Source organism: Panulirus ornatus, chromosome 25 (assembly GCF_036320965.1).
Source record: "Panulirus ornatus isolate Po-2019 chromosome 25, ASM3632096v1, whole genome shotgun sequence".
In the NCBI taxonomy this organism is placed as follows: Eukaryota; Metazoa; Arthropoda; class Malacostraca; order Decapoda; family Palinuridae; genus Panulirus; species Panulirus ornatus.
The window spans coordinates 10,397,841-10,422,112 of NC_092248.1; the positions used below are offsets into that span (position 1 = coordinate 10,397,841).

General features: G+C 36.0%; 2 protein-coding genes across 9 annotated transcripts in view; one reads left to right on the forward strand and one right to left on the reverse strand.

The window, feature by feature from the left end:
• Positions 1-18,262, forward strand: part of LOC139757253 (alpha-tocopherol transfer protein-like) — a 42,380-nt gene extending 24,118 nt beyond the window's left edge. For all 6 annotated transcript variants that reach the window (XM_071677555.1, XM_071677556.1, XM_071677557.1 and 3 more), the window contains 6 exons: positions 392-497; positions 1,301-1,451; positions 3,998-4,191; positions 5,070-5,180; positions 7,019-7,163; positions 8,800-18,262. In XM_071677555.1, the coding sequence (XP_071533656.1) occupies positions 392-497; positions 1,301-1,451; positions 3,998-4,191; positions 5,070-5,180; positions 7,019-7,163; positions 8,800-8,921 (829 nt within the window). In that variant the 3' untranslated portion in view covers positions 8,922-18,262. The remainder of the gene's footprint in view (positions 1-391; positions 498-1,300; positions 1,452-3,997; positions 4,192-5,069; positions 5,181-7,018; positions 7,164-8,799) is intronic.
• LOC139757252 (lipase maturation factor 1-like) overlaps positions 4,848-24,272 on the reverse strand; it is a 39,757-nt gene continuing 20,332 nt past the window's right edge. The window contains exons 10-13 of one of the 3 annotated variants that reach the window (XM_071677552.1): positions 23,841-24,024; positions 21,344-21,456; positions 19,907-20,064; positions 4,848-5,156 (exon numbers count right to left, since the gene is read on the reverse strand). In XM_071677552.1, coding sequence (XP_071533653.1) covers positions 5,146-5,156; positions 19,907-20,064; positions 21,344-21,456; positions 23,841-24,024 — 466 coding nt within the window. In that variant the 3' untranslated portion in view covers positions 4,848-5,145. Of the gene's footprint in view, positions 5,157-7,183; positions 7,442-19,539; positions 20,065-21,343; positions 21,457-23,840; positions 24,025-24,272 lie in introns of those variants that run through there. The other 2 variants (XM_071677551.1, XM_071677553.1) reach the window with 2 other exon arrangements.

The window sequence follows — 24,272 nt, forward strand, 5'->3', positions numbered from 1 at the left end:
ATAGATGATCAGATAGAATAAGAGATAAAAGTATATGAAACACCAATATAAGTCAACATAACCAAAGAGATTCTCACCTAATCTTATTTAGGGCTGAAATTTAAGATTATGTATCATACTCAAAATGTACCAAAGACATTGACTCCATCTTCCCTCTGAAACATTTGATGCATGCATTAGTAGATGGGGAGATGGTAACCGGCTGGGAAGAGGTGATGAAAAGACAGAGTGAATAGTTTCTTGAAATAGTTTTTTCCAGAACACTTATTAATGAACACTTGCTAACATTCTAAGCAAAACACGTGTCAAAAAATTCTGTTTTATGATTTAGCTTATACAGTACTGAAGCAGCAAAGCATGATATGACTTGACAGTGGTCTTGCTTCAACAGGGAAATGGTCGAGGCAGAACCAGGGTTACGCTCACGCTTGGACAAACCCTTTCTCCTTGCTTTCCTTAGAGCTCGTAAGTTTGATTATGACAAGGCTATGGCTATGGTAAGTGAAAAAGTTCATTCTCTGTTATTAGGCTTCTGATAGTCTTGATAGGAATGTACCATTCCCTTTCAATTCATGAACTACCAGATGCATCTAGTTCATACAAGATAATTTTTTAGAAGAACAAGAGATAATGTAACCATAAACATAGATCTACAAATTAGGAGGATATGTCATATAGAGTTTTGAAATATTCTCTTCCTCTACAGCACATGAACAAGAGGACACTAGATTACTGGAAGTAATTTAATGTGTGTTTTCTTTCTGATTAAGAATTTTAACTTATAAGTCATATATGTCAGTTACATTTTCATCATAATAGTTCACCAGTTATGGAAACTCTTTTGCTGTGGCCTTCCCCTTGAAGGACTTCCAGGAGGGAACAGGCATCAGAGATAGAGAGAAAGAGATAGATAGGTGGGAGTTACCATACTCTGCTTGCTCAAGGTTACACCATGAATGAAAAATCACCTTTGCGAGGCCATATCACTTAATGCACCATCTCATCAAAAAACTTCTAACTCTAAAGGAGCCATTTCTCATTATTGAGATTACATATACTTTGTTCTTAGTACAAACAAGTGACCACTTCCTTGCATCCAAAACAGCATGTATATTTCCTAATCACATGTTTCAAGCCAATATTACTGATTCTTCAGTTCTTTAGGAAGATTCCACTAGAATCACTGTTATGGATGCAAGAAAAGGGGTATAGTAGTTGCTGTAAATTTGCTTACAATAAATTTCAATGTATGATTTCATGATTTTATCTCGTGCTATTTCTGAGAGCATAAATATTTCAGATACGCAGTTATTATCGAGCAAGACAGGAGAATGTGGATATGTATGTTGACTTATACCCCTCTGCATTGGATCATGTTTGGCCTCTACAGATGCAGACTGTTCTTCCAACACCTGACTGCCTCGGTAGAACAGTCCTAATCTTCAGAACTGGTTAGGAAAATCTTTATCACATCTCATCTTTAGATGAGAAATGTAGATATTCATATTTCTTAAACTTATACAATATAAGTTTTGTGAGTGTTTGTATGGTCCAAAGTCAGTTATAGGGTGGGAAGTTGAGCAATGCTCCTTTGTGCATTAAGAAGCATGTATTGGGCTATGTCAGTGTCTGTTCTGGCAAAAAGGGGTATATTTAAAGTTATAATAGTCTTGACAGTGTTGTATGTACATGAGTATAGGTATGTGAAAGAAAGTAGTTTGACATGATGGAAATGAAGTGTGTGAGGATAGTGTGCAGTGTGAGGTTGGTTGTTCATTTAAGGAATGACAATGTAACCAGAGATGTGGTTGAAGGTGCAGTCTGGGAACAGTGCATGGGTAAGGAAAAACACTCAGCAATACATTTCTACTTAGCAAGAAGCACGTAAGTTGTTGAAAGACATAAAGGTGTTATAATTTAACACATGCAGCCATCTCTTATCTGCATATTGCAATGTCATCTCTTATACAGAGGTCCCTTGGCAGCCATGGGAAAGGCCTGGGACACCTCATGGTTGGTAAAACTGCAGGTGATGATGGATTAGGCTTATGGAAAACAGGGGGTTAGTGTGAGTGACACTTGAAAGACTTACCATAGGTCCTGTAAAGAACATTGCATGATTAAAAATCAGCCTGGTATACCTTAGAAACGTGTTTATTCTACAACTTTTCACAGAAAAGTAATAAAGAATTAATGGCTGGATATCACCTCTGATGCTATGCACTTGGTCTCTCTTCTTCCACTTAAACAGCTAGCCAGTTAAGCTGTTGCCTCTCAAGCGACTCTACTTTCACCATGTGCAAGGCAATCAGATAAGTCCACATTTTACTGTATAGACATCACTTTCCTTGCCCTCCTTTGGGTAGCGCAACTCATATCATTAGCTTTGTGCCTCGAGGCCATATGGAAAGATAAAGAGTAGCAACCAAGTTCAAGTTATCAAAAGTTTGTACTTCACTGAGATTTCTTATGGGGTCCCTCACTTGGCAAAAGTCATGGTAAGATAAAGTGACGCAGTCAGAGTTTAGGTGATGTTAGGGTAATGTGGCTATTTCATGCATGCATTGCTGTGCACATCATCACACCACTGGTGTGCTGGATCCCGCCAAGCTCGGCTAGAAGTAGCTCGTAGCTGCCTCAGTACTTGTCTGGTGGGTGGGAAAAAATATTGCTAGTACTCAAAACTCTATGCTGCAGTTTGTAAAATTGTATATGTTATCTAAAACATGTTTACTTGACACTATGGTTGATAATACTGCAGTAACCAAAGGACCTTTGTATACTGTCCTACCAGTGAAGCATATTCTGACACGCATTTGTGTGCATGGTCTTATATTCCCTTAATTTGTCAAGCAGGACTATGCACAATGGCATTTCTTGACCTTCACTGTATTTTTGAAATAATACATCAAGCATTACAGAGCCTGCTGACATCTTTTAATCTTACAGTGTCTTCTGCAACTTGTCAAATACTGTTATCATGGTGCATGCCAACAGATCTTGGACCTGTACAATGTATTCACCAATAGCATATCAAGCACAGCACTGGTTGACATATTTCTTACTGTACAGGGTATTCATCTGGTGTAACAAAAAGTACACAAAATGTGTGGCCTTAGAAAGACTCGAGGTGTGTGAAGAACTAAACAACAGAAAAGTCATTAAAGTAATCACCACTGGAAGGGAAAACCCACTGAAATGTCTTTGCAAAGTGATAATAGCTTCAGATGTTTTCTGTTAAACATCCCTTTCCCCTTTTTTCTTTGTGGTAAAACTACATGATGCATCACATAAAAAAATTCACCTTTGAACATGTGGAAAGCATGTTTTTTAGTCAAACTTATCACGTGCCTCAGTATGGATGAGTTGACTCTTATGATCACTGAGAACCAACACTGAATCTTTGCAAATGACAACAGCAGCAAGGATCATTATGAAAATATCTTTATGCTTCCTTAAGTCATTTGCTAACTGTTATTCCTTGGTAACCATTTAATAACATTAGGCTATTACTTATGGTAATAAAACCCTGCATTCCATTATTTTCTGACCATGGAACAAAGCTTTTCTTGAAAAATTCTCTGATGTTTGGGTACTTTTTCAGAATTGAATTTCCCTCAAGGCAGCATTATAGGTGCTACTCATGCCAAATAAAGATCGGTGGTGTAAATGTTGTTTTTCACCAAATAGATTTCAATATCAACCATGTATTATTATGTTTCATTACACAGGTTGTTTCAGGAAAATGGAATCAGAGCTAGAATTCACTGTTGACATTTAACAAATATTTGAACTTCATGACATGAACTTGCATATGGAAACCCAGACTCATTGGTACAATGTACTGAATCAGCCATATCTTTTTTTTTTCATAAAATCTTGTATGTATTAGCCATATGGTTTGCATTTGAAATACAGTTTGTGTTAAGAGATATTGTCTTTAAACTCTTTTCACCATCCACTGTAAATACTGTACATCTGGAATATTTTGGTACAGGAGCTTGGCTGCCCGAAGCATGTGGCTTAGATGACGTATTTCGGTCACAGGTTGTGTTACTGGAACACATAGTGAGAGTTCCAGTTACGCAGCTTCGGGGCATTGCTGCTGTTGTTGATTGTGCAGGGCTTTCCATGACTCATGCTTACTATCTTACACCTACACACATACGTCGGATGATATCAGTTATTCAGGTAAGATCATCAGAATAGAAATGATAGTGAAGTAAACAGTCAGCAGTACTCTAGGTATAACTGGATTTTGGTTGTTGATACAGTAAGTGGAAGTCTGTCAAGTATAATCAGTGCAGTTAAAATAAGTATATAAAAGATTTGCTTTTCTAAATTTGTAAGCTCCCACAATTTATGGTCTAGCACATTTGGTATCACTGACAACTTCGAGCATTGAGTTTCCAGTAAATAATGTGTGTATGTAAACTAGCTTAGCATATCACCCCAAGCAGTTGTCTACACTACCCAGTTGGAAGTCAGCACCCTGCTTGGTAAATCAGCCCAGGTTACATACATACCAGCAGACAGACTGCACATTTTCCAGAACACTAGTCCAGTTTATATATGCAGTATATGCCAGCTCAGACTCCACATTGCTTAGTAAACTAAGCCACTCTACATATAAACCAGGTGGCAGACTCCACACTTCCCAGTAAACCAGCCCAGTTTAAACATACCCAACCACCATATAGCACCCTGCTGAATAGATATGCCCTTTTTACATTTACAACAGCCACCAGACAGCATACTGCCCTCTAGATCTGTTCACATTGGAAATAGGGAAGGTGTATGATGTAGTGAAACTGTGGATTATGGGGGGTTAGGTGTACATAACAGTCTACTAAAGTCAAGATATATTCAGACCATAATCTGTACCTTTGTACAGCACTTCTACCTAACAGAAAATTCCAAACCCTTCACATTGCTTGATCCCAAAATTTAGATTTTTTTGTATTCTACATTTACTACTGTAGCCATCTCACATACCTTTACTATGTCAAAATGTTTTGTACATATGGATGATTACTTTTAAAAAATACATTATGTCCATATTTCCACAGGAAGTGTTTCCGCTGAGATTTAAGGCCCTACACTTTGTAAATGAGCCCTCCATATTTGACTGGGTCTTCAGCCTCATTAAACCATTCCTGTCAGAGACCATAAAGGGACGAGTAAGTCACATTATGACATTAACATTCAGTAATAATAAAGGAAAATACAGTCTAAGTTCTTGTTTCAGAGAGAATATATGTTTTTTAATGGAAAGGCTTCTGTGCAAGATGTTTTAAATGTTTGCAGTTGTAAGACTTTAGTGTTTGAAGAAGGTTTTGTAGAATTTACATTGTACACATCAAGTGATATAAATTTCTGTGCCAAATGTGATCTGATGATATGTCTCAAACTCCTGTCAAGGCATGTATTCAATACTAGAGGCAGAGAAGGTTTTATTAAAAGTGTAAGGTGTGTGTACATGGAGGGAGAAGGGACAGTATAAACAATAATGTGGGTATTCCTTAAAGTGACTGAATATTATTTTCATTTACCATAGAAGCTAAGTATCAATATCCTAACATTAACAAACTTCATTCGTTAAAACTTGTAGGTTGGCAAAGTAACTTCATTCGTTAAAACTTGTAGGTTGGCAAAGTTGCCAACAATAGATGTTAGAATTCCTCTTGAGGTACTCTGCCAGACTAGTCACTGAAGTTATTTTTTCAGGCTTCTGTTTACATTAATAGAAAGCTCCTAGTTGAAGAAGTTAAAGAAAGATATTAATAGTAAAAGCAAGACCAAGGTTTTTGAGAGAAGTAAACAGCTATTTTAGTTTCAATGGGGAAAAAATGAAAATTGTTTTATTGACCAGGTATTTAGGAGTATTGATCATTAAAGACGATAGAAGTTGAGAGGATCTTCATGCAAGAGACAAGAATAGAAGTTTACTGAGGGTTATGATAAATACGAAGAATAGTGTCAAATTTACAGAAAGCTTGCATTAGGAATGCTTATTCCATTCTTAACGTATGATTGTTAACCAAAATATTCCAATAGCTTGATGGATAAATAATGAGTAGTAAGGTAGATGTAAAGCAATATCATTGAAGGTACAAACAGAATAGGTATAATGTGAAAAAGATGGATGTATGCAGAGTGATTTGTTGGGGTTAGAATTGTTTCAGAAGTTACCAGGGTAATGTTTGTAAATGTGTGCAGTGTGTAAATGTGTAAGTTTATAGAGATGACTGATAAGGTGAAATAGGAATGTGGAAGCCATTCTTTACTTCATTCAATATTGGTTTAGGATGTGCAAGTAAGCTGTGGTTATTTGGACAAGATCCTTCTAATTTATATGTGAATGTAATTTTAAGATAAAAGATAGATAGATAGATTAGTAAACAAATGAGGATAGTACAATTTCATGTTAACCATAGTGTTAAAGCGCCAGTATTGGTTGTAGCAGAATATGCCATCAACTGTAGACAGCCTTTAACCTTTTTTTTTACAGAGTATAAGTTTGAAAGCTTCTTATATTCTGTATGATTTTTTTTTTCAATTTTGTTTTTATTTTTTTTTTCAAAGTAGTAGCCCATATAATTTCAAAGATAGCTGCATGGATAGCAGCCTAGACCCAACATATCAAACAGTTTCATATGTAATTATCAGAGCCTGTCCTTACTTTACGTAAAACTCAGAAAATGTCTCGAGTTCAGGTGAATTTAAATCTTAAATAAATGCTACTCATAGCTCATTTAGAAAAACAAGGTGTAATGGTAGGTGGTATTTCGTTTCCAGGCATATCCATCATGGTAACCCTGTCATAACCAATCAGTAATACCTGATGCTTGGTTATTTGTGGTAATCCTGGAACCACTGAACTTTAACATGGTTTTTTGAGGTTTCCCACATAATTTTCCTCCAAAACTAAACCTGTACACAAGTTCTAAACTCACGTATCCTCATCTTAGCAAGGAAAAGTCTTTAAAAATTATAACTTATAATTCTCTTCATGCAGTTGCATTTTCATGGAGAGGACCTGCAGTCTCTCCATCAACACATTCCAGCTGAAGAATTACCAGAGGAACTTGGAGGTAGTCAAGGTCCCCAAGATAATACTTTTCTTTTGGAAGACATGAAAAAGCATGAAGATTATTTTAAAGGTAATGTGATGCTACAGAATAATGTATTATTGCAATTCTTTTACATCTTTCCAATTCTAAGGAAAGAGTCAGTAATTTAGGCAAAAGGAATAATTTTTTAAAGCTTTTCAATAAAATAATCTTCCATGTTTAAATCTTTACGGTATAATTATTTACCTGAACTATGTTCAAAAGTCTACCAAGGGAAAACTACACTCTACAAATGATCATTTTCCTGCCTGCATTTGAAGAATTTGGTGCTCACTAGGGGCATCTTCAGATGCCTGTGTCACCAGCAACTGAAATTATCCAGAAGAAAATCTATCAGAGCTATGATACCCAAAAATACACAAGATTTTGTGAAATTAGTGACATTAGGTGCAAAGTGTCATGTTTATACATATTACAAAATTATAGAGTCATACCAAATATATTATTAAAGGACAACTCATTGTCAATGCACTTAGAATTAATTGAAGAGGAGGATATGTTAGCGTCACTTTGTACTTAGTGGGTTTAAATGATGGTGCATGATCTAAATATATTATCATTGGTGGAGGAGACTGAGGCTGTGATGGAAGGATCTAGTGAAAGATGCTTTGAGTTACTGGGGTCTGAACATACTGGAGGGTGTGAGGCATGCATGGGATGGAGTGAATTACATCAACTTGGTACACAGGGGTCAACATGCTGTCAGTGGGCTGAACCAGAGTATATGAAGCAATAAGGGGAAACCAAAGAAATGCTTATGGGGCTTGGCTTTGGACAGGAAGGCTCTGGTTTTGGGAATTATACATGACAGCCAGAGAGTGAATATGAACAAAGAGTGCACGAGGCACGACCTCACTACCATGGAAAATAGTAAACAAGTATGAAGAGAATAAAATAATTGCACCATGGTTTCAGTGTCTGAGATGCACTAAGGTTAAGGGTTTGGCATTTGGAATATGGATGTTTGAGAAAAGTAATGAGAGATGGGAGGAGGAAGTTAAATTGCAAGCAAAAACTGCTTTATCAATAGATTGATCTGGTAATATCAAGAACCACATATGCTATTAGCACAGTTATTTATATAGAATGTGTGTATTGCTGGTATCATTGGTTATACATTTTTGATGTACAAAATTAGGTTGAAGCATTCAGTCTTAACCAGTATATGGTTATTTGACATTTATGGGAGGCATTATCAGACTCCACATGGTCAAGGTTACACTATCTATCTATATCTCTGATGCCTGTTCCAACTGGAACTCCCTCAAGGGGATGGCCACAGAAACAGAGCCCCTTTGGTGAGACTGTATCATCGAAGAACTGACTCCATAGGAATCTACATTTACATTTTCTTGTTAATGGAAATAGCAAAGCCTTGGACTGCAGGAGCCTTTAGAAAGGTCCTGGATAATAGTAGAACTCTTTTATAAACTTTGGTCCTGGGGTAATTATAAATGAATAAAATGAAATTGTTATGAGCAATGTTTGACAAACAGAAATTCTCAAGACTTTTGACAAAGAGTTATGCATTTGTTTCCCATATAACATTAGTAGAAAAAAAAGCATTTGCTATCTGTTTGCAGTATATAAATATGTTATTATGAATGGAAATTTTTCAGCTGGGAATAGGTTTTTGAAATTAATAAAATGCACCTTGTGATTACAGAGCATTTTCGATATGGTTTTGAGGCTTGCGAGGAACCACCAAGACAAGGAACTATGCTGGAAGCAGTCACTGATATGGGCAGTTTGATCGGTAGCTACTACAGGAGAATGTGCATTGACTAGTGCTAGCAACCCTGCACTAGTGACAACTAGTGCTGCTAGAATATGTCTGTTGCAACAGTAATGGTAGTCAGTTCTTTGATGTTATAACTGACGAATTATATCTCTAAGGAAGATACGAACTAAAACAATGATTTGTATGGTGGCCTTAGTATTGTACTGGAAGTGAACACATTAATGTACATTCTCAGGGAAATGTTATTGCCTCAGTTTCATGCAAAAGAACTGAGAAGTCAGTGGAAAGAATAGATTTCTTGACTGCAAAATATGAATAATGCTGTACTGATAAAAGAACATTCTGATAATGTTAAAGCTGTATCAAAGAAGCAGTACACTTCATGATTTTACTAAGTGAAAAGACGGTCTTAAGTGTACACTGGTTTTATGTTTTTACCACGTGACAAGACAGTCCTGAGTGTACACTGGTTTTGCCCTGTATTTAATGGGATTCAGGACCTTATAACAGGCACAAGTTTGTTGTACATATTGTTACACAGTTCTGCATTTGTAGGTTTCTTCTTGATCTATATTGAGGCAGTAACAGTGTTATCTGAGAACACCATTCTTATTCTTCAGCAAAGTTTTGATCACTGCTGTTGATTATGTAATGAAAGGATGTGTAGAAATAATGAAAGATAGAATGGAAGACTGTTCTGTTAGTTGAGGAAATGGCATTTAAACACTAATTTGATATTTTTTTAAGGATGGATGCTCACTGAAGTTTATGAATTTACTCATTGTCAACAGTGCAGTTTGTTTTAGGTGTTACATGTCATTGCCAACTAAAACAGCACATCTGCATTTTATAAGTGAGGTTTTATCTGATTGTAGAACTTGATTGAACATAATTAATATTTACAGAATGTAAGTTTGATGCTTCAACAGTCTTTATTCAGAGAAGCTTTAGAATACACCATGAAAGCAATTTTCATGGGAAAACATAATCAAATGAGCAAATTTTTTAGGAAGTTATCTAGAGATACTTCATTATGACAGCAGTAGTTGTTTTAGCTTGGTTGACAACAAGCATAATGGCTGCATTTGACATACAGTGGTAATACTTTGATTACTACTCGAGAGAACTGACTTCATGCATGGGTAAGGTAGTAGTTTCTTTGCTGTGACATGCACACATCTGATCACTGTTGTGCTTCGGCCTTAGTGGGACAGGGAACCCTACTTGACCAGATGGATGCCATCTGGCAAAAATTAAAATACATAGAATGTAAAATTTTCATGTTTAAAGAACAGTATCTGAATTGTTTTAACATTTCCATTTGGATTATGTTTCAGGCTGCACAATATTTTTAATGGTATGATAAGCAAAAGTTGAATTAAATATATTCATTCTATGGTAGAAATCTTAAAGGCATGAAAATGTAGTAAAACAGATACGGCCTTCATTTCATGACTGAATTTCAAGCTCATTTACCCCAGCAATAATTGTAGCTTTAACAATAAAAGTTCAGATTGCCTGATCATATTGATGTCATTAATGTGCATAGCTAAGTTTATGTTTCTTTTATCTGCAATTCAATTAGCTAATGAATAACTTGCATACATTGCATTTTTGTATACCACTTGTATATGCAATTTGGTTTTGCTCACTTCTGTATATATAAAAAATATTAAATATCTTTTTAATAACAAATTCATAACCAATAGTCATACACTGATAGCAACCACAGATGGAAAACATTAATATAATAGCTGTCAGACTGAATGTATCATTTTCTTATTAGGTGTTGTAATAATTGTAACTGAGCTGAATTAGAATCTTACCATCCATGTTAAAAATCAGCTACCTGATTAAAAAAAATTTAATATAATTTCAGTGTGCAATAATGAAAAATACAAGATTGTGGAGTATACTACAATTAGATGGATAGATTGCAAGAAGTAGTGAAAGGCGTGTAATTAGAAAATATACCAGATGTTAAATGCTGCATATGATTTAAGAGTTTCTATGAAGCAGACAAAGTCAAACTTATTACATAATTTCATTTCTTGTAAAATTACAGGTTTTTTAGTGATAATATGAATAGAAAGATATAGTGTATGTGGGTAATGAAAGTGAACACTTAAATTGTAAGCATGTGTGGACTGAATATTTACAAATGAAGAATTACCTGAAAAGCTTTCATGATACAGTGATTGAAGATAGATGAAAAGGAAATGGAGAAATTACTGACTGAAAATAAAGGTGGGACCCTGAATTTCTTTTTTCAGAATTAAATCTGAAAGACCAAATGTCATCTCAAGAGTGTTAGATACATGGTTAGAATGTTAACAGTTAAGGAGAAAAAAAAGAATGACCCATTAAAAAGCATGCTGAGCAATAAACCCACCAATGCTACATCATGGAAAATAATCAAATTTGCTGCAAAAGGTTCGTATGGTTTTCATTCATTTTGTTAAATCTTGAAAGTTCAAGAAATTCAAACTTTTTTCATGTCCTGAAAAGTAATGAAATCTTTCCTCACCCCATTCTAAGCACAGAAAATCCTTTAAAATCTTGACTGTGATTATAAGTACCATGGTGCCTAGTAGCTATCTGCTGTCTCCTACCTGCCAAGATCTTAAATATGTAAAACAACAGATTTACAGCATGGAAGAGTAAACACTAGTGTACAGAAAAGTCTAAGATGCTTCATAGTGTTCAGAAAAAAGTTGTGGAAAAGCTCCTGAATTTTATACTTAAAAGGTTTTGGAACCCTGGAACTGTTGAAGTTAGTGATAGAACATCCTAGATGTATGCATATCTGGTGTTTGTTAGACACAGGAATTAGACTGCAGGTAATTCAAATGTGGTTTCTTTCTTTTAATTAATTCAAAAGAATTAGTACTAGACAATGCACTGTAGCTGTATTCATGGCTGAAGAGGGTAGCAGTAAGACAAGTTTCATTCTGAAAGTTCATCAGTAATTAAGACAGTCTCAAAGATAGAGATTATGTTTAGAACAAAATTCTGCTCTCAGGTAATGGTCAATGAAGGGAAAGGAGAAATGTAGTCATGAAAAAAGAGAAGAAATTCCCATGATAATTTCCATCATTTACACAGAGAACTGGGGCAACAGCCACAAAATCTTTTATAATATATAAAAATGCTAACAGCAGTAGTTCATTTTATACAACAGTACTACATTCTGGAACAAACTGTAAAAAAAATTTTTAGCAAGACCTGTGGAACTATCTGTAAACCATGTAGTAACACAAGTAAGTTTTCAAATCTATTCTTAAACTCAGTATTTTCTCATCTGTTAAGTAAAACTACAAGATTCTGCTGCAACAGGTATATAAAGGAAAATAATTGAAGTATTACCTGAATCTCCATTTTCTTTCTAATTACTCCCCTTGAAAAGAACAGTTTTGTGAGAGAAATATGAGAAGTAAAATCATGTTTTGTTAATAAATAACTAGATTTCAGCTGCATGGAAATTACATTTAAAAGTATGAGGGCAAAAATGTTATTATTACATTCTAAGCCTTAGAATCTTCATTTCACATCTACTTACCTTCATTATGAACATCAAACTTAGAAATATGTTTCCATTGGTCATTCTGCTATAACCCAACTCAAGACACACCACTATCCTCTTTTACCACAATGCAGCCCAAAGTGAAAAAGGTACTGCATACAGTAAGAGTATGCAAAGACTGAAGGGAGTTAATGAGGGTGAGTTGAATGGCATGCAATGAGAGGGATGAAAATAACGTGAATGAAAAATAAGGGATTATGTGTTTGAGGGATTAGTAAATATGGACCAATGTAAGAAGTGCCACATTGCTGTGTAAATGATTATAACAAAAGTTTTCAATGCATTTCGATTACAGTGCAGTATTCCAGTTATGTTTTTTTTCAGTTGCATTATAATCTTAAAATACTATCCTGTTTTGGTAAAATATTGTTTTTTATCTGCAAATTCCATTATCCTTCAACCTTGAGCCCTTTAAAGATGCACTTAGCAAACTGAAGGTTATTAGTAGAGGATGATGAAACCGATAAAAGAAGGCCTAAAGAAACAATCTTGTCTTTTTTTATGCAAGGTTGCTGGAAGGAGCATCAAGTAAGTACTTACTTGAAGGTCATCCAGGAATTCACCATTTAACTGCAGCTGTTCATTCCCATTTCTTGTTCACTGATTACCTTTATACTTTTATCTCTTAGTTCATTTTTAGCTTTTTTATTGATCTTTTATTTTGGAAAACCCACTCCATTACATTAAAAATTTCAATTTCCTATGAACTATTACTCCAAGTGTTTACTGTTCTTTCACATCAGTGTTACTGATTTTACTTAAGTGGCTGAACAGTGTATCGTTAATGTTTTGTAGTAAAAATGATGAACTACTTAAATGTGTGAAAAAGATTAACAGGGTATAGCACAGTATGTTAAATCACTATACAATACATATTCTTGCTGTATAAACTATTTTCTTGTATATGCTGTTTGTACATACTATTCTAAAAATGTACACTGTATTTCTTGTACACTTCCTGTTCAGTGAATGCTAATGTGTGATTTGTCTTAAACATTTACTGGGCCACTTGAAATCATTTATCATAGCATCTTTAAACTTCTCACACTAATAGTCAATGATGTGAATAAAAAGAAATTAAGTGCTCTCTAAGGCATTGGTATTTTTTTATCTGGAGGAGTCAACACAAAAGTTGCAGACAATTATAAGCTTTGTGTTTAGCAAGAAATTAATTTGATTGTGAAAACAGAAATTCTTAGCAAGGGCTTTTAGATGCATGCAGATGAAAAGACAAAAAATTTACTTGGGTAATATGCTTAGAATGGAATAACAGGCACATAGCTTAGAAGTACTTAATTGATGCTTGTAGCCCCATCATAATGGACTGTTGGTTTTATTTTGTCTTGCTAAAACTAAACTACTCGAAAAACCCATTTTCCATTACAAAAACCATACATTTTTATCCTAAACACCTTTCCTCACATGAAAGCTATGCACTAGTCCAATTTCATGGCAAAATTCGATATACTATATAGGTAATCATACACAAGGAGATGCAGTATTCTTTCTCATTTTACCTCTGACTTCTGTCTGTTTTTCTCTCTGTGTCTGCCTTTGCTTTTTGTTTAAATCTCAAGTCTGATAAGGACTCTTCTGAGATGAGAGCCTTTATAAAAAAAAAATAAAGGGTGAAATTTACAAACTGTTTTGCAGGCATGCAAAACTGCTGGCAGCAGTATAAAGTTTTTCTAAGCAGTTGAAGGAGTCTGAAGGACTTTGATAGCAAACTTCTGCCTTTTTACACTGTAATTCGATTATGGATGATTATGGCATGAAAAGTGGCTTGGTTATGTGGAAAGAATGCAAGAAGGGAAGTTTACAAGAAGAGGGTATGACTTACAATTAAGGGGATGGTGAGAAAGGAAGAGCACCTGTGACATGGGGAACAGCATGGAAGAGTACTGGGAGAGAAATAGGGGAAGACTGCACGGAATGGTGTATGCTAGGGAAGTGTGTAAGTGAAGACTCTTTTGTTGTGACCACACCATTGATGAGAATTCTTGGAGGGAACAGGTGTCAGAAATATAGATAGAAAGATGAAATGTTTCCGTATTGAATTGGACGTACCCAAAAAACTGTGCTTTCATTGTCATGGGATCAAGTTATGAAATGATGGGCAATCCTAACCCTATCAAAATTTTTAGAGGACCAGACATCAAAGGTGAAGACCAAGGTCATTTGATATGAATGAAAGTAAAGTAGCTACACAGAAAAAGTTCAAATGTAAAATGTGGCTGAATTATGAAGAATAAGAAAACTAAGGAAGATGAATATTACAATGCACAGTAACACTTTATAAACAGTACAATGATAAACATGTACTACAGTAAATGGGTTATCAGAAGAGCTCCTACAGAATTTTCTTACTATGAGGTAGTAGAATTACCACGAAATCATTTTGCACCTAATAGTTTTGCAATTCAAATTTAGTTATTTTGCATCTAATAATATGTCCCAGTAGTTGTAGAGGTAAAACAGGTATCCATCACAATGGAAAATGCTTGAAAATGGGATGATCTTTTCTGTTTTAAAAAGTATGTCAGCAGTGAAAGAGATAATTTGTGGGAGGTGCTATGAATACATGGCGGGAAAGGAGAGCTATTAGAAGCACAGAGGAGTGTTTATCAGGAGAGTAAGGCCTGTATACATGTGAGTAGAGAGGACAATGAGGTTCCAGGTAAAGGTAACTCTGAGGCAGAGGTGTGTGATGTCACCATGGTTGTTTAACCTTTTTATGGATGGAGTGGTGAGAAAGGCGAATGCAAGGGTCTTGGAGAGAGAAGCACGTATGCAATTTGCTGAGAGTGGAAATGCCTGGGAGGCGAGTCAGTTGTTTGCTGATGATAGGACACTGGTGGGAGATTCGAGAGAAAAACTGCAAAAGCTGGTGTCTGCGTTTAGGAAAATGTGTGAAAGGAGAAAGTCAAGAGTAAATGTGAATAAGCAAATTTATTAGGTTTAGCAATGACAAAAGGGAGGTTACTTGGATTGTGAGTTTGAAGGAAGAGGAGTGTTGTACATACCTAAGATAGGACACAGCAGCAAATGGAACCATGGGAACTGAAGTGAGCTACAGGGTGGGTGAGGGGTGTAATGTTTGCATGCACTGCAGAATGCATGGGAAGAGAGGTCAACGTCTTTAAGGGCAACGATGGGGATGTCTGATGGAAGAGTAGTCCCAGTGGTGCTTCATGGATGTGAGGTATGGGCCTTGGATAAGAATGAAAAGAATAGACTGAAAAGAATAATGTGACTGTGTTGGAAATGAAATGTTCAAGGACAATAAGTGATTAAGGAGGGCTGGTTGAATATAAAATGATACAGTAAGAGATAGGATGATAGCAATAAGAGAATGTATGAGAAAGCTGAAAAAGGTGTCCTGAAATGGTTTAGACATCCTGAAAGGCTAAATAAGGCAAAGATGACAAAGAGGGTATACATGTCAGAAGTGGAGAGAACAAAGAAAAGGTGAGAAAAAAAAGAGTAGGTGGAAGGATGTACAGAAAGATGGTTTGAACGGTCAGGGCCTGAACATGCAGGAAGGTGTGCAGCATGTAAGGGATAGATCAAAGTAGAGATACTGTAGTTTACAGGGGATGCCGCACTGTCAGTGAGCTGAATTAGGGCACATGAAGCATTTGGGAAAAGAAGGGAAAGGTCTGTGAGGTGTGAAAAGGTGTTGGGTTCAGTGAATTTATAAATGATGGCTAGAGAGTGGATGTTAGTGAATAGGACCACTTCTTTACTGGTTCCTGACACTACCACATGAAAGCAGGAACTGGCAAATGTATGAAAAAACTTTTCTTCATGAACTTCATAAAGAAAGTTAACTGAAATTACAGGTTATATTTAAGTAAGGCCTAATTTGGGTGTCTGTCATGCTGATGCAAGACACATGAATGTTCAAAAATCAAGACTAACATTATAAATAGTAGCTTGGAATACTTATAATTATCATTCCAATAATAGGCCGGTTGTAAAAAATTTTCATACTAATGCAAAACATAAGCATTCAGTCTGTATGATAAACATTGTAACGTGTAGCCTATAGTGGATGTGCTTTGCTGTTAAGTCATGAATCCATTCATTCTTCTCTTCAAATATCATATCAAATTGGTTATGTCACACAAAAGCCTATGTAGGCAGCAAAAGTCATATAAGCATTTTTGAAAAAGGTCAAGTATGGATCAGTAAACTATCAGTAGCTGACTATAGATTTTTCAGTTACCAGTAACACTTGTACATAACTGGCATTTACATTTTCATCACTTTATTCACATCTTCCCATACTTTCTAACAAGTCTAATGAGGAACTTCATGTTATGGTTTCCATATCAATGAATTTCATGAAACTTGAAGAGCAAATCTGTATCCTTAAGCCTTTCATTGTAGTTTGGCTCTTAATTCAGGTACCATCTTAGATGCCCTTTTCTGGGCTCTTTTGATTGAATCTTTGTGCTTCTATTATTATTACTGCTATGAGCAGACTTTAGAAGTACATTCCAATTTTGGTGAATTGCATGATGTGGACAGTTGACCATGAATTTCCTTATCCATGTACTCTGAGTGCAATTTTAATATCTGCCAACAGACAATTCTCCTGATGTGGAACTCTTGTAGCAGGTTAGGCAGAGTAACATCTCACAGTTCCCTTTCATTTAAAGATTCCTTAGTTTATTTCTTACTACATTATATTTGTATCAGGGCATCCTTTCACTGTGTCCCATTCTCATTACTTTGCATTTACTCAAACTGAATGTGGCTTCAGTTTGGTATGTTGAAAAAGGTTGCTGTAACTTAATTAAATGCTTATAATTTTTTCTCATCCATAAAATATAATTATCATATGGACTGGGATGCAAAGTAATTTTCTTTAATCATATTCTTGAGTGTCACAGGGAGTTAGGACCTCCAACAAGAAAACAAAGATATCCTGCTCCAGTTGCATTTGGACTAAAGTGTAAGCTCATACCTGAAGTTGCTTAGAACCATTCTTCTCGCAACTGATCTCAGGAAAGGAAATAGAATAGGCAAAACATTAATGAGTGTTCAAATGTTTTGTATCATGTAAAAGTTACAATACTTGTAGGCAGTTTTCACAGAATCCTTCTTCCTCTGTGTTTCTATTCCCTCACTTGCTCTCCACCTCCTTTTCTTATATCCCTACCTATACCTTAAATTTCTATATTTTTCGTTGTCTTCATAATTTGCTATCATCCCTTCCCTACCATTTCCTGCACTCCACCCCTCCTAAATACTAATTCCACTTTCTCTCCCTCTTTACTTTTCCTTCTCCCATCCTTAATCTCCCTCCTCCCTAAAACTTGCCTTACCAACCCTTTCCTCTTTCCAGAAAAAGATGTAAGAGAAATCTTTAATCCTTTTTCAGATTTCCAGCCTCTCTCATCTTCCATTTTGTAACTTCCTTATCATCCTCTATTCTCCAATCCTCCCATTCTGTTCTTTCCCTCATTCTCCTCACTCATCTTTGCCTTTTCTCATCCTGCATGCTTTTGAATTAATTTCCCCTGAAATCCTTTCTTGGTTTCTCATTCTTTTTCTTTCACATTAGCACTTACAGATTAAATTTTTTCTGTTCATGCTCATTTATGAATTATGCACATCAATTTCAGATGCCTTGAGAGTTAGCTCTGCTTTAATTAACTGTATCCATTATCCTAATAGTTTCACTCAGTAAAGTACATAGATATAAAGGTGGCCCATGAATATGCTGCTTTTCAGTGACTCCTGTATAATAGTTTTGTCTTTGTATTTTTGTATGACTTAATAAAGGATCATGGAATTTTTTGTCATTCACTACACCAGTAGTTTCATATTGCAAAACACACTGCAGGATACCTTACTAAGGTTCAGGGGTTACATTGGCGAAATGTATAGGGAATACATTTGCAAGTTTTTCTCTTCGAATTACCTGTATGCTTTATGAGAACAGTGGCCAAAATAATACCTAAGAAAAGAAAGATGGAAACATCATGGCAGATGGAAAGGGATGGATGAAAAGAAGTGCTAGAAGGAGACTTTCATTAATAAAGGAGAAGACTTTCATTCCAGTACGATTAAGAGAGATATCAGGAAACCTTACCTGAATATGCAAGAAGTACTCAATACTGGGATGGGCAAGGCGCCTAAGGATGTAAAAAATAAAGGAGGGGTGTGCATCTTTAAAATACCCCATGCTCTTAGGAAGCAGATTTTGTGATGTCTATTGTGTGGATTTCCAGGATTATTTGGAGGTTATGTTCGACAAGTTTGTATTACTGTAAGGTTAAACTGTGAGGTTTTGAAAATGAGTACAGCAGTAGGAAACAAATGAGATTCAAAAAGAAACAGATACAGAAAATACATTTTAGCATACTGAATTAAAACATGTTACTGCTTCCATAGTCACAAGGTCCAAACTGAGTGAGGAAATGTTCAAGCAAGTCACAAGGGGAGGGAAAACACGCAAATGTGTAAAGTGGAACTGCCGATGTCAGTGAACTGAGATGGAAGTTAAAAAAAATCATCTGTAGAGAGAAGAATTAAAGAAGGAAATATGACAGAAGGGCATCACTGATGATATGGTAATAGGGAAATGCTCCATCAATAACTGAAATGGGTACAATCAGAATGAAAACTATGCTTAAGAGAACAGAAAAAAAGAGTAAGCCAAAGTTATGTAATTCATGAAGCAAATAACAGGGCCAAACTCTGTTAAATACTTCAGATATAGTGACGGCTATAACGCTACAACAAAAGATCCACCAAAATCCCTATAAAAGGAGAACAAATGGTGTGTCATATAGAAGAAAAGATCATAAGTAGATTTCGTACCCTGAAAACCATGATGGTGATCTGCATGAAGGGAATGGATTCTGGGAGTTTAAGAAAGTGAATTTAGGGGGAAAGTTGAAGACTCTGAACAATGGTGACATAAGAGCATTGGAGCAACCATTAAAAAAGTTAAAGCAGTTTCCTTTCTTAAGAGTGGGCTAAAGTAAAGATATACTTTCATAAAAAGGAGATGTTTGGATTTCTATTCACAAAACAGGATAGCAAGGAACATGGGAAGGTATGGCATCTGGATTATATACCTTGTATTTATTATATACGTTTCAGGGTATTAACAAATTCTAACAATTTTCTAATTGATAATACTATCAAGTCTTCAGCTAATGTCTTGGTTTACCTACTAAGTCTTCATCAGTAGAAAAGTGGAAATAAATGAAAATCTGAAAAGACCCTAAAGACACCTAAAGAGCTAAATTCTAGCTTTTTCTTGTATGCCTGGTATAAAAGACATGAAAATTGTGAAGAAAGTTTACAAAATGATATCTTCTGACATCCTTAGTATGGATCTCAATAATCATATAAATATGTATCATTATGCCAGGCATAAAATCAAAACAATAGTATGCCCTCCAAAAAAGAGGTATGGCTAATTCTTACTTAGTGTTTTCCATTGCATTCGTTTAAAAACTGGTTGCAGCATTCTAATGTCCACAGGAGGAAGATAAATGCCCTTTAATTTACGTTTATACCAGTCCTTTCCATCACCACTGCTTAAGATAGTATATTCATATTTGTAGTGTAGAGCCCTCACAAATCTGAAAGGATGAAAAAATTTGATTAAATATACTTCAAATATCAATGAAAATTTTTTCACCAACTGTACTGTATGAAATGTAACTAGTATCTATTCATGTCCATCATACCAATTACTGTATTTAAAACAAGGTGACAGCTACTTCTTAAAGCACAATAATTAGAGACTAAAACAAAAGTCTTCTCAAGAAAAGTGTTGAAGTTCACTTTTTCATACATGCTTGTATATCATTCAGGCATATTCTCTCATGCCTGTCCTTCAAATGCACATTATCATCATCACACACATCAAGAAATAACACATTTCTACCTTTCCGAAGACCATTCCATGTCCCAGTCTACAGTTCCATCTATATTGCAAAACAATTGCTAAGTATATAATGTTTAATATCTTAATCAGATGATGGCTTATGCATTTATCAAAAGAAGCCATCTAGCTTTTTACGTGCACCCAGTCTTACACCTTCCCACAAGTTCAGACCTGAAACACACAAGACCTTTTTAACTCTATCCTTCCATCTCTGAGTTAGTTTCCCCTTTTATTTGTCTCCTCCCCTTTTGACACATATACCCTTTTGGTCAACCTTTCCTCTTTCATTCTCTTCATATGTCCAAACCATTTTAGTACACCCTGTGGAAGGGGTGGCGAGGGATGTGTGTGTAAGGGTCTTGGAGAGACAGATATGCAGTCTCTCGGGGTTGAGGAGGTACATATGGTAGGCGAGTCAGTTGTTGTTTGCTGATGACATAATGCCAGTACCAGATTCGACTAAGAAGCTTCAGAAGCTGGTTTCTGAGTTTGAGAGTGTGTGTGAAAGGAGAAAGTTTGGGGTAAATGTGAATAAAATCAAATCTATTAGATTTACCAATGAAGAGAGACTGGTTAGTTGAGGTGGAAGTTTGAATGGAAAAAATTTGAAGGAAGTGTTTATCTTTTTCTTTTTTTTTTGGGTGGGGATACCTGGGAGAGGACATGGCAGTGAAAGGAACCTTGAGAGCTGGGGTATCAAAGGCTGGGTAAGAGGCAAAGGTCCTGGGGCATTAAGGAAAGTGTGGAGAGAGCAGTCACTGTCTGGGAGGGTGCAGATAGGCATGTTTGAAGATAACGTATAGTGGACCCAGTGATGCTGCATGGATGTGAGGCATGGGCCTTAGACGAAAAGGCATGGAAAAGGCTTGATGAGGTGGAACTGAAATGTTTAAGGACAATTTGTGGTGCAAGAAGCATTAACAAAGTATGAAGTGATAGGGTACGAGAAAGAGGTACTTTACTGTACTTACTTTGGGGGATCCTGATTAAGGAAAGGGTTGTGTGCAATTAAAGATGAAGCTTCTTGGTCATTAACAAGGAACTTTCCAGCTAGATGAACAAGCCATGGGTTATGTTCATAACTCTGAAATAAAAAGAAAAAATATAGAACTGGAAAATGTGAAAACTGACATAGCAGTGAATTCATGATCCTATACAACATCTAGTCATCTATATGGGAATAACAGAAAAAAAAAGAATTACATCAAAGCCACTCTAAGCATTAAGGAAGATGAATAATGTTTTTGTTTTTCTTATTAAAACTGGTACTCTGACAACCGAACATGCCATCATCTAAAAACAAAATTATGCTCACATTTCTACAATACTGTATTTTTATATTTATTATTCATTAAACATAATCGCTGTTTCCCGCGTCAGCAAGGTAGCTCCAGGAAACAGACAAAGAATGGCCCATCCACTCACATACACATATATATACATTTGCACATATACATACACATATGCAGACATATGCATACATAAACATGTACATATCCATACATGCTTGCCTTCATCCATTCCTGTCGCTACCCCGCCATACAGGAAAAAGCATCGCTATCCCCTGCTTCAGCGAGGTATACAGGAAAAAGCATCACTATCCCCTGCTTCAGCGACGTATACATAGTCACAAAAAAAGTACTTATTCTCAAGATGACCAATGTGTCAATTGCTTCACAAATTCATCAAAAATCCATTTTTGCATCATGCAGATGCATGAGAGTTACAAATACATAATGCATAACCAGATACAGTGAATAAAATTACTTATTTTTCATATATACTTATCATTCCATTTCCCTTTTTAGAAATTTAGATACAAGGAGGAGGGAGTTTCCAGCCCCCACTCCTGCCCCTTTAGTTGCCTTCTACAACACACGGGGAATACATGGGAAGTATTCTTTCTCCCCATCCCCAGGCATTTATGTACATATATGTTTATGTGAGTGGATGGGCCATTCTTCGTCTGTTTTCTGGCGCTACCTCGCTGATGCAAGAAACAGTGATTATGTATAATAAAAACAACATAAATATATTCATCATGGCACTCTACAAACTCACCGCACTATGTGAAATACTTTTTACATTCTAATTACTCTAATAACTGTAATGTTAGTATGTAATATAATCATCTTTCACTCTGCATGGCAGGAGAATGACTTGCAATTGTAAAAAAAAAGATAATGTATGACCACAAATAGCACATAAATAATATTACTAATTACATCATACTTGTTCACTGTTTCATATATTGTGAGACAGTACCAAGAACACAAGAATATCCTCATTTGCTCATATCCAATCTCTAGCTGTAATGTATAATACACTGAAACCAGTCAATCCCTACATACCTTTCACTGGTTTCTACAGCTGCTTAATATTAGCACATAATTTTTTTTTTTTTTTGTGCTTTGTCGCTGTCTCCCGCGTTTGCAAGGTAGCGCAAGGAAACAGACAAAAGAAATGGCCCAACCCACCCCCATACACATGTATATACATACACGTCCACACACGCAAATATACATACCTACACAGCTTTCCATGGTTTACCCCAGACGCTTCACATGCCCTGATTCAATCCACTGACAGCACGTCAACCCCGGTATACCACATCGATCCAATTCACTCTATTCCTTGCCCTCCTTTCACCCTCCTACATGTTCAGGCCCCGATCACACAAAATCTTTCTCACTCCATCTTTCCACCTCCAATTTGGTCTCCCACTTCTCCTCGTTCCCTCCACCTCCGACACATATAACCTCTTGGTCAATCTTTCCTCACTCATTCTCTCCATGTGCCCAAACCATTTCAAAACACCCTCTACTGCTCTCTCAACCACGCTCTTTTTATTTCCACACATCTCTCTTACCCTTACGTTACTTACTCGATCAAACCACCTCACACCACACATTGTCCTTAAACATCTCATTTCCAGCACATCCACCCTCCTACGTACATAAAATAATACTGAATAATCATCAAAAAACAACCCCTCACACAAAGTTTATATGAAGGAATATGGAGAAAGTAACAAGCTTTCTACATATTCCTTCATATAAACTTTGTGTGAGGGGTTGTTTTTTGATGATTATTCAGTATTATTTCATCCACTAATATTAAGCAGCTGTAGAAACCACTGAAGGGTCTGTACGGATTGACTTGTTTCAGTGCAATGTACAGAGTATGTATATACATGTGTATGTGGATGGGTTGGGCCATTCTTTCATCCGTTTCCTTGCGCTACCTCACTAACACAGGAGACAGCGAAAAAGTATAATAAAAAAAAAAATAATGTAGAAAGTATACTGGTGACAAGTGAAAGTGGTTATGACTTGAACTGTGTGATAACCATAGCATCTGTGTAAAATCTTGAAAAGAATATAGTTTGAAAGGCAAGAAGTGACCGAGCTAATTAATGATGTAACTACAAAACACTATCTCGCTAAAAATGCTAAAAAATGAGCTCACCTGAAAAGCTGCAAACCACATTAACCAATCTAGGCGATAATGGTATGGTGATATGAGACAAGGACGACGATTTTCTCGACCTGGCTTACACTTAAACTCATATTCATGCCATACAGTATCAGCTGCATCAGGATTCCAAGAATGAGTGCCCTCAAAGACTACCTCTGTTCTTTCCTTTGTTATGCTGAGGAAGGGAAAGTAGTCTGGACATAACAGGTATTTCTGGTTAAATGTCCTGTTCACTAAAACTGAACACTGGGAACTGACATAAAGATTTTGCTGAAATCTCATGAGATAGTGTCTACAATTATTTCCCTTAGTCTGAAACATTTCCTACTCATAAGCCATTAAAATTTCATTTGAAACATATTGTATCTTGAATTCCCAAATTATACATCTCTGTTCTTAGTCCCATAAGCTGAATCAAATACA